This window comes from Sinocyclocheilus rhinocerous, unplaced genomic scaffold (assembly GCF_001515625.1).
Source record: "Sinocyclocheilus rhinocerous isolate Xijiao unplaced genomic scaffold, SAMN03320098_v1.1 scaffold835, whole genome shotgun sequence".
NCBI lineage: Eukaryota > Metazoa > Chordata > Actinopteri > Cypriniformes > Cyprinidae > Sinocyclocheilus > Sinocyclocheilus rhinocerous.
The window spans coordinates 1,263,699-1,276,622 of NW_015647431.1; the positions used below are offsets into that span (position 1 = coordinate 1,263,699).

The following is a 12,924-nucleotide window of genomic DNA, read 5'->3' on the forward strand; positions in this document are numbered from 1 at the left end:
AATCGAATTTCTAATCGTGATTACAATTATGGATGCCACAATTACGTAATCGTTCAAAGCGGCAATTAATCGTTTAAAGTCCACTTATGTTATTCTGCGTGCTTAAGATGTGTTTTTTTCTTTCCACAGGTTATCGTAAGAGTTTTTCCATTGTTTTAATTTTAGTTTTAATATAACATTATAATAGAATGCATATTTTTAATTTTTTTTATTGTTTAAAGAAGAAACCAACCAGTGTATAGAAAAGCAATAAAAGTTTTTCAGTTAGTGTTTTCAGCTTGTTTCAATTGTGATAATCGTAATTAATAATCGCAATTACAATTTCAAGGGAATAATCGACAATTATGATTTTTGTCATAATCGTGCAGCCCTACTGAAACATTTTGTGTAGGCCTATTTATTTTATTTCTATCAGATGTTATTTTATTCAGTTTTTCTTCGTTTTCTTTTGTTGTTAATGCACCACTGAAAAAAAAAAAAATATTTTTAATGGGTGACGGTCACATACACTCATCAAATTTAATTGAAATCTAATGTAACATTCTAATTTTGTCGGTTAACGGATAGGAAATGTACATCGTAATGTTTTAGAATTAGCTCAGTCAGCGGAGAGTAGGTGGACTTTCGTGGCTGTTCGAACGCATTCGGCCACATGAGCGGCTACACTGCGAGCGCAATCCAGTCCAATGCGTTTTATTTTAACTACCTCTGGAAGTGGTCGAAAGTGGACGAGCTCAAAACGTTGTATTTAGCGTTGTCCAATTGTGATCGGATAGACGAAATCGCATCCTAATACCAGGTGTAAACAGGGCGTCTGTCATGGTCATGACCTGCACCAAACCTGCTGTGGTCTTTCTTTTTTAGGGTTTGAACAATAACGAATGTTCCAGTCACAGTTTTGGCAGCCTGGGGTCATCTAGTGACAAGGAGTCGGAGGTGAACTTTATACTCATGCATACTCATTTCAGCTTTATTATTTATTGAACAGATCTGTTTCAACAATTTGTCCATGTGTATTTTTTTTATTCGCTTAAAGAACTCCGACATAAAGAAAGGAGGATCGCCTGCATATTCAGTGAGTTTGACATTATTTTATCTTATTTAAATAGGAATGATTCTTAAAAACAAAAATATAATAATGTTCCAAATCCATAAGACTTTTTTCTTCCATGGGACACAAAAGATGCATTTTTGACGAATATCTTCATATCTGTATGATGAAGGTGAATGGAAATGACAAATAAGAACTGGTCCATTTATGATTTATGAAGAAATACAGTTATGTGATAATGTCGTTGATGTCAAATGTGACGTGCCATAATTCGTAAGCTGCAGTGAAGCAACGATTTTTTGTAAATAACTTATATTTCAGCCTCTTCCTTCTGCAGTGCTATATGTGAAAGTGACAGTGACGTGACATGTGGCCAAGTATGGTAACCCATACTTGGAATTAGTGCTCTGCATTTAACCCATCCAAAGTGCACACACACACCGTGAACACACACCCGGAGCAGTGGGCAGACATTTTTTTGCTGCAGCGCCCGGGGAGCAGTTGGGGGTCCGGTGCCTTGCTCAAGGGTACCTCAGTTGTGGTATTGAAGGTGGGAGAGAGCGCTGTACATTCACTCCCCCCACCTACAATCCCTGCCGGTACGAGACTCGAACCCGCAACCTTTGGGTTACGAGTCCGACTTCCCCCTTGTTTTACCCTTAGAAGATATTCCATGTCTTCTAAGGGTAAAACTGCAATCAGTCGCTTTTATGATAGTTTGCTAGTTTTTTTGTCATTTTGGAGATTGACAGCACCTGTGCATATTCACTTTCATTACATTGAAAAGAGCACCCAGGATGTTAATAAAATGTCAAATGGGTTTGGAATGACATGGGAAATGAATGATGTGTGGAATTTGTACAAATGCAGAAAGGCTGTCTTGAAGCCTTATTGGTGAACCGTTTACAGTTCCTTTGAGGTTTAAATTCAGAACTTACCTAAAGCATTCAAATTGATTGTATTGATTTAGTGAACGGAAGTATTGATTGAATAGAATAGTGACGCCTTTTCCTGTTTTCCCAAGACTCCAGAGAAGAAGCACTCCGAGTCATCCAGAGGAAGAAAGAGGAAGGTTGACAACCAGTCAGAGAGCAGCCAAGGTAACGTTAACTTCCTGTGTGTATGAATGAAGTACTTCTTAATGAGACATGGCTTGTTTGAAGACATTTGTGAACAAACCTGTCATTTTGGAAACGTTCAAGCTGAGAATGATGTGTTTCATGTTTATTGGGAAATACAGCGCTTAATGTTTAGCACAGTGCGATGGCAGAAAAGTTATGTTTTTTTTTTTTTTCTCAAACCTTTCAGGAAAGTCTTCCAGCCGAGGGCCCAAGATTGGCGATTATTTTGATGTAAGTAAAGCTTTGTGTGGATGACTCTGCGTTTAGTCAGCTCTGTATTAAATGTCAGTCAGGTGTCAGAGAGCTTTTAGTCAGAGTAATGCTGCTTTTTCATCTTTTAATGGCTGCTTGCTTCAGTAGATGTTTTGACTTGTAGAGTTGGGAAATCGCTTGAGCGTCGTCAGTAACATTGTGATGACGTCACATCCTGTTAGTATGTTGTGTGGTGCTGTTAAAAAAAACCTCAGCATATCTCCTTCCTGAAGTTCCAGGGAGGAAACGGATCCAGTCCAGTCAGGGGGCTTCCTCCGGTCCTGCGCTCACCACAGAACTCTCACTCGGCACCCGGCTCTATCGTAAGTGCTGATGTTTGATATTTGAGATGTGAACATCATGTAAGGAGCCAGTGATGTTGATTTTTTTTCTTTCTGTTAAATGTTGCTGTTTTTCACTCTTCAGGTCAGACAGAACAGCTCGTCACCCACCAGCCTGTGTTTCATGGATCACACGATGAATCCGAAACCACTGAGCAGCAGAAGTGTCCAGGTAACACTCGCATCACTGTCGCTCTCAAACACTGTCGTATGTGTGCTGCCTCCACTGTTAAATATGCTCTCACCCTCTAATGGTGTTACACATGCACATACACTTGCTCTGAGAGTGTTAAAATGCACGTGCTCTGACACTGCAAAACGTGCACTGACGCTATTAAATAAGCATTGCATACGCTGCTGCTGCTTTTAAATGTGTGCACCGCATGCTCTGCCACTATACTCACTCTCACACTTTACACACGTGCACACTACTCTGACACGGTTTTGGAACAACTTTTAAATATGCACTGCATGCACACTTTTGCACTGCACAAACTGACCCTTTATTATGCACTACATGCTCTGACACTAGCTGCGTTTCCATTACAGATTTGCGCAAAACGTAATTTTTTTCCTCTCACGGTAAGTCATGCCGTTGGATGTTGGTAGGTTTACGTATATCGTATATAGACATTATTTTTAATCGGAGGAGAACGCCGCAGACGTGTGCAGTGTAAGTACTGTGACTCGAACCCGGGACCTTTGGGTTACAGGTCTGACTCTAACCATTAGGCCATGACTGCCCCGTTTACTGTATATCTGTTGATTGCACATGCCTTCATGGATATTATATTCTCTTTCAATCGCTGTTGTTATTTGCGTTCTCTCCACGTTTAACTCTCTTTTCTTCTCTGCTTTCAGACGGATTTGACACTGTTGAAACTGGCTGCACTAGAGAGCAATAAGAATCTTGACCTTGAGAAGAAAGAGGGCAGAATAGATGATCTACTCAGGGTGAGAAGAGTTTTTTTCTTTGTTGAAGTCACAAAATGTCATTTTTCGTTCAGACATTGAGTGGTTTTAATGTTTTCTCCCCAGGCGAACTGTGACCTCCGCAGACAGATAGATGAGCAGCAGAAGCTGCTGGAACGTTTCAAGGAGCGTCTGAACAAATGCACTACGATGAGTAAAAAACTGCTCATTGAGAAGGTGAGGTGTGTTTGATATGCTGGCAGCTGCTTATTTCTCATGTGTCAGGGGTGGCTGAGTGAGTCTCGAATGTGTTATCGTCTCACTAGAGCACTCAAGAGAAGCAGTCCTGCCGTAAAAAGAGCATGCAGGACCGGCTGCGTCTGGGGCATTTCACCACAGTCCGGCACGGAGCGTCCTACACGGAACAGTGGACAGACGGATATGCCTTCCAGAACCTGGTCAAGTAAGAATCTCACACAGACGCACACTAAAGTGCAAATATTGTACGACGACAATCATCTTGACCAGGATGCCAGTGTTCTGCTCAGGGTCATTTTAGCATCACTGAGATACTATTATAGTTTTTATTGTTTTGAATTTTCCATTTTCATTTTAGCTTTAGTTAAAAGTTGTAGTAAATGTAGGTTTTTTGTTAAATTTTTATTTCAGTTTTATTTTCGTATATTAATTAAATGAGAAATATTGCCTTGGAAACTAGCTCAAATAAAATAATAAAAGGGATTTTTATATTTCAGTTAAAGTTTATTTATTTTAAAGTAACTAAAATGGGTTTTTATGGTTTTAGTTTAGTTAAAGGGGTCATATAATGTTGCTAAAAAGAACATTATTTTGTGTTCTTCACAACATGGTGGCGACTGCGGCAGCAACAATAAAGTTACACCTTATTTCTTTTTCGTGAACATTTGGGCGGCGTTATGCAAATCTTCCCACATCGTGACGTAGACATGTGGGGGCGTGTTTAAACGAGGCGTTTTAGGTAGGCGTGGTCGAGTCTTAACTTTTATAAAGAATATCTCTTTGGATTTGAGACTTTAGTCTTTGCAACTTTACAGATCTTCTTTATGCACCAAGAGCTTGTAACACTCCAAAGAGAAAGGAAAACTTGAAATCGCATCATATGACCCCTTTAACCCTGGTGCTGCTGATGCAATGTGACATGAAGCATAAAAGCTAATGCGCTGACCTCATCCCTAACCCTAATTTACAGAATTTGACATTACATTTAGTCTTAATAAAATACAGATGGGATGCTGGTGGAATCGAATTATTTAAATATATAATTTTTGTACAAACATTTACATAAATACCATCAGATGCAGTGTTATTTTAATATCATTGAGGCACTATTATCATTTTGATTAATATTGAGAATTAATTTTTATTTGTATGTTTTCATTTTAATTTTAGGCAAAAAAAATTAGTAATTTGGTAGTGCGTTTTTGTCATTTTTTGTAAGTTTTTTTTATGTATATATGTTTAATTTTATTTCAGTTTTAGTTATTTTAGTACATCAAGATAAACTAAATGAAAATGTTTAACTTGTGCTAAAATATAATAAGTTTATTTTTTTTTTATGTATTATTTTCTTTCAAGAAACAAATGTTTTTTTCTTTTTTTATGGTATTTAGATTCTATAACCTTGATTAGGCATGGCAGAAAAAACTTTGTAACATATGTAAGAAAAGTGTGGGGAACCTTGAATACAATGTTAATCACTTCCATTGTAAATAATAATAGGGCGAGTCCTTTTTATGCTGCATTTGCATATGTTTTTTTTTTTTTCTTATTTGGGTTTTGTAATATTTGTATTTTTTCTGTGTTAATAGGCAGCAGGAGTGGATAAACCAGCAGAGGGAAGAGATCGAGAGGCAGAGGAAACTTCTAGCAAAGCGCAAACCTCCCAGCACACCTTTCTCCCAGAGCCCGACCCCCAATGAGTCCAAACAGAGAAAGACCAAAGCCGTCAATGGAGCTGACAATGACCCCTTCCTCAAACCCAGCCTGCCTACACTGTGAGACATTAACTCACGCACGCACTCACTCACTCACTCACTCACTCACTCACACGCATGTGAATTGGAGACTTCCCTTTGACTTCTAGTGGTGTTAAAATGGGACAATTAGGATTAATGTAGACCAGGGCCGCACAATTCATAATTTTAACATCATTATATAAGCATGTGTGATCTATAGCAGTGTTTCCCAACCTTTTTTTAGTCGCGGCACCCTTTGGAAATTTTAACAAATTTGTGGCACCCTACAAAATTAATTTTGTCACAATATTTGAATTTCTAACTTCGATATGATACTTTGAAAAGTGTAGATATTCGGTACAGCAGGGAAGAACTGCAGAATATACTGTCATACAGATATTTTTAATATTATAAAAAAAAAATTGTCCATCAATGGTGGCAAATCAGTAGGCTAATTTCTAATGAAAAGACCAATTTATATGACAGATTTTAATGTAGGCTTTTATTCATATGTTTTTACGCGGCACCCCTGCTCTCGACAGACGGGCGGCACCCCGGTTGGGAAACACTGATCTATAGAACACCAGAAGGCTGTGATTTAAATACGGTTAAAGTGTTTTCTGCAATGTTGTCTTCTAAAATGGCCCAGAAACACACTCTGTTATTGAAATGCTTCTGTATTGATTGTGCAGGCTGACTGTGGCAGAATATCACGAGCAGGAAGAAATCTTCAAACTGAGACTGGGTCATCTCAAAAAGGTTAGTCTCTCTATAAAAACACACACTCTCACGTGCACTAGGGTTAGATGGGTAAAAGGCATTGAGGTGGAGCATTAGTGCTTCATGAATAAGCAGTCATGCAGAAATGCTGTTTCAAATGGTCTTTTTGTCCTTTCAGTGGAATCTGCTGTTCATCTGCTGTATGTTAGTATGTGCTCACGTGTGTGTGTGTGTGTGTGTGTTCAGGAGGAGGCAGAGATCCAGGCGGAGCTGGAGCGGTTGGAGCGTGTGAGGAATCTGCACATTCGAGAACTTAAAAGAATCAACAATGAGGACAGTTCTCAGTAAGTCCCGCCCACTTCTTATTATATCTAAATATTTAAATCTTAAATATGGTTTGTGGAGGTCTTGTGAAATTCTGAAAGGGCATTCAGCGATAAACTGTCATTGGAAAACATTGAGTATTTTAATGATATTTCTTGGTATATTATATTTTATTGCTATATTCCCACTCTATTTGTGTGTGTTTATAGGTTTAAAGACCATCCAACCCTTAATGAAAGGTATCTTCTCTTACACTTGCTGGGGAGAGGAGGTTTCAGTGAAGTTTATAAGGTATTTTGTTTTTTTGTCATTAGATGCACTCACACTCTTCAATACGGTTCATGTTCTTGCCTGTTCAACATGTATACACTACTGTTCAAAGGTTTGGTGTTTAAAGACATTAGCAGTTTTATTCAGCAAGGATGCATTAAATTGATCAAAAAGGACAGTGAAAACATTTATGCTACAAAATATGTCTATTTCAAATAAATGCTGTTTCCACAAAAATATAAAACTGCACAGCTGTTTTCAACTTTGATAATAATAAGTAATGCTTCTTGAGCAGCAAATCAGCATATTATTATGATTTCTGAAGGATCATGTGACACTGAAGACTGGAGTAATGATGCTGAAAATTCAGCTTTGATCACAAGAATAAATTAAATTTGAAACCAAATTACAATAGAAAACAGATAAAACAATTGACATCTTACAAAATGTGTACAGACAGCCATAGAGATCAACTATTAACCTTTTACGTTTGTTTCAGAGAGCTTATTTTGTGACACAATTGTGGCTTGTTTAACCTGTTTTATGTTGTTGTGTGAAGGCATTTGACCTGTTTGAGCAGCGATATGCTGCTGTGAAGATCCACCAGCTCAACAAGAACTGGAGAGAGGAGAAGAAAGAGAACTACCACAAGTATGTTGGCCATCTTTTTTGCCCTTTCTCTCTCTCACTTTCTTTCATGGACATGCTCATTTGTTGTTTTGTCCACTCCAGACATGCCTGTAGAGAATATAGAATCCACAAGCAATTGGACCATCCCAGAATAGTCAAACTCTACGACTACTTTTCCCTGGACACTGACACGTAAGTCTGTTACTTGTTCTGCTAAACCAGTTCTAGTTTTTGCAACTGTACAGATAATGACTTGATGTGTTATTGTTCTAGATTCTGCACTGTTCTCGAGTTCTGTGAGGGGAATGATCTCGATTTCTATCTGAAGCAACACAAGCTGATGTCTGAGAAAGAGGCTCGCTCCATCGTCATGCAGATAGTCAACGCCCTCCGATACCTCAATGAGATCAAACCGCCCATCATCCACTACGACCTGAAACCAGGTGAATGCAACACACGCAATAAAGGAATAGGTCACCCAAAAATAAAAAAAATTGCTGAAAATTGACTCACTCTCAGGCCGTCCAAGATTTAGATGAGTTTGTTTCCTCATGGGAACAGGTTTGGAGAAATGTAGCATTCCATCACTTGTTCACCAATGGATCCTCTGCAGTGAATGGGTGCCGTCAGAATGAGAGTCCAAACAGCTGAAAAAAACAACACAATAATCCACACAAAGCTTCATGTTTGTAAGAAACGAATCCATCATTAAGATGTTTTTAACTTCAAACCGTCTATAATAACACTTCCTCCAGTGAAAAAAGTCTAATCCGGAAAGAAATCTGCACAGATCAAGCTCAGTTTACAATTGAAAACAGCTCTAAACAAATATGTGGGTGGATTTGATGTGAGAGGACAACAGGAGATGGACTTTTTCACTGGAGAAAGCAATATTATTGATTATGGACTCATATATTTTTTTAGCGAGAAGCAATGGTTTGAAGTTAAAAACATCTTAATGATGGATTTGTTTCTTACACAGCTTTTCACTTCTCAAGATGTCAACTGATGGACTGGAGTTGTGTGGATTATTGTGATGTTTTTATCAGCTGTTTGGACTCTCATTCTGACGGCACCCATTCACTCCGTTGGTGAGCAAGTGATGTAATGCAACATTTTTCCAAATCTGTTCCCATGAAGAAATAAACTCGACTACATCTTGTATGGCCTGAGTACATTTTCAGCAAATTCTCATTTTTGGCTGAACTATTTCTTTTTAACTGCTGTCACAAAATTTTCATTCACGTGAACTCCTCTCAAAGGATTGTAGGTGGTTATTTGTCACGCAGACTGTATAGGAAGTGTTTCTCTTGGTTGCTCAGGAAATATCCTGTTGGTGGATGGAACAGCATGTGGGGAGATAAAGATCACAGACTTTGGCCTGTCAAAAATCATGGATGACGACAGCTACGGAGTGGACGGGATGGACCTGACATCACAGGGAGCCGGAACCTACTGGTCAGTTCAATGCACTAAACAACATTACTTACATTTACATTGAATCATTTAGCAGACGCTTTTATCCGAAGCGAATTACAGTTTTTTTTTTTTTTTTTTTTTTATAAATTAGAAAAAATGAATAGAATAGAAATAATTGGTCAGGTGCTGATGAAAAAGATGTCTTTAAACTTTTTTTTGAAAATGGCTAAAGACTTAGCTGCTCGAATTGATATAGGCAAGTCGTTCCACCAGCTTGGAACAGTCCAGGAAAAGGTTCGTGAGATTGATTTTGTGCCTCTTTGGGATGGCACCACGAGGCTTCTGGAGGGCGCGTAAGTCTGAACTAGCGAGTTTAGGTATATTGGTGCAGAGCCAGTAGTTGTCTTGTAGGCAAACATCAGTACCTTGAATTTGATGCGAGCGGCTATTGGCAGCCAGTGCAAACTGATGATGAAGAGAGGTGAGACGTGGGCTTTCTTCAGCTCGTTGAAGAGCACCCTCGCTGCTGCATTCTGGATCATCTGCAGAGGCTTGATAATACATGCCGGAAGACCCGCCAAGAGAGCATTACAATAGTCCAGTCTGGAGAGAACAAGAGCTTGGACAAGGAGTCGTGTGGCCTGCTCTGATAGGAAGGGTCTAATCTTCCTAATGTTGTATAAGGCAAATCTGCAGGACCGGGACGTTGTAGCAATACGGTCTGTGAAGCTTAACTGATCATCAATCACAACTCCAAGGTTCCTGGCTGTCCTGGAAGGAGTTGTGGTTGATGAACCTAGCTGTATAGAGAAGTTGTGATGAAGTGCTGGGTTGGCTGAGACCACGAGCAGTTCAGTCTTAGCAAGGTTGAGTTGAAGGTGGTGGTCCTTCATCCAGCCAGAGATCATCTGGTTGAGTTGAGTGCCATCAGCATAGCAGTGATAGGAAAAGCCATGACAGATCCTAATGGAGAAGAGAAGTGGTTCAACTCAATCTCACGTCTTTCTCAGTACATTTTTATTGTGGAACCCAAAATGTAAGAATATTTAAATGCTCTAAAGCTCCAGGAAGCACAAAATAACAGTATAAATGTTGTCCATATGACTGCTTCAGATACGTATATGTTGGGCTTTACAGGGTTAAATGTTCTAACGAAGACCAAATGTTCTGATGTTTTAGGTATTTGCCACCAGAGTGTTTTGTCGTTGGTAAAGAACCTCCAAAGATCTCTAATAAAGTAGACGTGTGGTCTGTGGGTGTTATTTTCTTCCAGTGCCTGTATGGACGAAAGGTAAGGCGCATTGTTTCCAAACCGTTCTCGGAGTCACTTTAAACTACTTTTAGGATGACGCTGCATTGAATCTTTTGTTGTTCTGTAGCCGTTTGGCCATAATCAATCCCAGCAAGACATCCTTCAAGAGAACACCATCCTGAAAGCCACTGAGGTGCAGTTTCCTGCCAAACCTGTGGCTAGCACCGAGGCCAAGGTCAGTTTGAGGCATGCGAGGTGAGTTTGTATGTGTGGAAACGACAGTCTTGAGTTTCTTTCTTGTCCTCCGCAGGCATTTATCCGCCGCTGTCTGGCTTACAGGAAGGAGGATCGCTTTGATGTCCACCAGCTAGGCAGCGACTCGTACCTTCTTCCTCACATGAGACGATCCACTTCATCGGGGAACTTGCAGGCCACGCCCGCAAGCCCCGCCTCTTCGGGAATCATCTCCTACTGATTGGCTGATCAATCATGATTGATGGTTCTGATGGCGAGTTCCCTCCCTTCGTCACCTCGGGGTGGACAGGAAGGGGGAGGATCTATAAATGTCAGCTTACAGGCTGTAGGACACGCCCACACTGGCCATAGTGACTGCCATTGATATTGGGGTAGGAATGGCTGATGTCATTTCCTGTGTGGATCCAGATGTCAGTCAGAGCTTGAACCATTTGAAAATGGATATTTGTTTTTTACCCAAGGCATTTTGTGGAGTAGATTTGGGAGGGTCGCGCTAACATTTAGCTTCTTGTTGATATCCTCCCTGAGCTACACCTCTGTAACGGGGTGTTTCGTTTTGTGTAAGTGTGAAATTTAGAGACAGTTAATTGTAGGGTGATTGGAAATAGAAGAACGAGTGTTTTAATGTGACACAACGGTGTCTGTAAGAGAATTTGTTTGTGTGTCTGTGAATGGATGTTTTGCGCCTCAGCGTTAAATGTTGGCTGTTCATAACATACATGTGTTGGGCACAGATTGCAAGATGTGTGTGTTACAAAAATGCTGTGTCTATTTTACTTCAAAGTAACATGTATGAAAAGTATCAGTTTATGTTTAAATGGGCTTAATATTTGCAAAACGTGGATAGGTGAATCTCACCAAAAATGTCCAGGTCACATTTCACCCCAAAACCAAGGGAAAAACAATTACTTGATTTTACGTGAATGAAGGCTATTTTTGTTTTTTGTTTTTTGCAGATTTTAACAGATTATGTCAGTTTTCATGATGGTTAAACGTGTGTGTGTATGTATATATATATATATATATATATACATGTGTGTATATCTCTTTATAACAGTTTAGCTGCAATGAAAATAGTGTTAGTATTTTGACCCAACAATTATAACCTATATATATAAATTATAAAAAATTTCTACATATATATATATATATATATATATTGACGAAAATATATATTTTTTCACTTTATATATTGTGTATAAATATATTTGTATATATAAATATGTAGAAATTTATTCCCTATAATAGTTTAACTGTCATGAAAATTGTGTCTGTTATATATATATATATAGAGAGAGAGAGAGAGAGGTAGATAGATATTCACATACATGCATATATATATTCTCGAGTTAGGGGAATGGAAAAAGTATATGTGTGTGTGTGTATATATATATATAATATTTTAAAGTACTTTTATTTACATCAGCATGAATTAAAGACAATGTAACAAATACTATGTGTTTATACAATGTTTTTTTCGTATTACAGTGAGTTGTCATCAATTTAGTCACACAGATAAAATAAGATTCTTTATTTCTTTAGATTTTGGAGTGGAAAATGACCTGGACATGTTGTTGACCAGTCTCATGAGATTCACCTGTTTGTCCTGCGTGTAGGAGTAGAAACAGTAAAATCATCTCAATAGAATAGACCTCCTATAGCAGCTCTCAAACATCACATACGAGTAAATGACTGAATCCAGCCCTGTGCAGGGTTTGTGTTTTCTCGGTTTGTTGCTAACTTTTGTTGTCTGATGCAGCATCATCACCTCGCTGCACCCTGACTTTGCTTATAGTGTCATGATTTACTCCGATTAAGAATCAGACCAAATATGAATTGATTTACCAGTAACAAAAAAACTGCATGAATAAACCTCCATTGTGGTTGTGAATGAGGTGTGTGTGGTGCGCCTGAGGGTCTGATGTACGTTTGTGCGTGTGATGCGAGTAATGATTGACAGAACAGACGGAAGGTGGGCCGGACCCCGCCCTTGATCATTAACCCCTTTATGCCCAGACCCAGTGCTGTCATGTTGCTTAGCAACCCTCCGAATGACATGGACCGGACCGTGATCAAACGCTCAAAGCTTCCAGAGTCTGGGGACGAATCTCAGCTTTTGTTGTTTCCTCTCTGTTTCAAATACTCTTTCAACCCCAGAAGCAGTTTTCAGCTCAACATATGGTGATCTGTCTCCAAGTGCTGCTGCGATTGTAGAGAATGTAGCCAAAAGAGAAATAAACTTTTTTGAAAATATTTGGATACATGTGCTTTCTTCCCCTTATTTTTTGGGCAGTTTCTTGTAATATCAGAGCTGTTGTTATTGTCTGCTCTCAGGGCCCTTGCCAGACAGAATCAAAAGTTAGCCTGTATTTCACAGCTGAAT

At 39.1% G+C, this 12,924-nt stretch overlaps 1 protein-coding gene across 2 annotated transcripts in view; it reads left to right on the forward strand.

Annotated features, from left to right (window-relative positions):
- Positions 1-11,524, forward strand: part of LOC107709077 (serine/threonine-protein kinase tousled-like 1-B) — an 18,363-nt gene extending 6,839 nt beyond the window's left edge. The window contains exons 3-22 of one of the 2 annotated variants that reach the window (XM_016513464.1): positions 865-936; positions 1,037-1,075; positions 2,076-2,151; positions 2,360-2,403; positions 2,658-2,747; positions 2,851-2,937; positions 3,627-3,719; positions 3,804-3,914; positions 4,004-4,140; positions 5,525-5,710; positions 6,364-6,430; positions 6,638-6,735; positions 6,925-7,006; positions 7,545-7,636; positions 7,718-7,807; positions 7,889-8,058; positions 8,938-9,073; positions 10,214-10,325; positions 10,414-10,521; positions 10,597-11,524. In XM_016513464.1, the coding sequence (XP_016368950.1) occupies positions 865-936; positions 1,037-1,075; positions 2,076-2,151; positions 2,360-2,403; positions 2,658-2,747; positions 2,851-2,937; positions 3,627-3,719; positions 3,804-3,914; positions 4,004-4,140; positions 5,525-5,710; positions 6,364-6,430; positions 6,638-6,735; positions 6,925-7,006; positions 7,545-7,636; positions 7,718-7,807; positions 7,889-8,058; positions 8,938-9,073; positions 10,214-10,325; positions 10,414-10,521; positions 10,597-10,761 (2,055 nt within the window). In that variant the 3' untranslated portion in view covers positions 10,762-11,524. The remainder of the gene's footprint in view (positions 1-864; positions 937-1,036; positions 1,076-2,075; positions 2,152-2,359; positions 2,404-2,657; positions 2,748-2,850; positions 2,938-3,626; positions 3,720-3,803; positions 3,915-4,003; positions 4,141-5,524; positions 5,711-6,363; positions 6,431-6,637; positions 6,736-6,924; positions 7,007-7,544; positions 7,637-7,717; positions 7,808-7,888; positions 8,059-8,937; positions 9,074-10,213; positions 10,326-10,413; positions 10,522-10,596) is intronic. The other variant, XM_016513465.1, reaches the window with a different exon arrangement.
- The last annotated feature ends 1,400 nt before the right edge of the window (positions 11,525-12,924 follow it).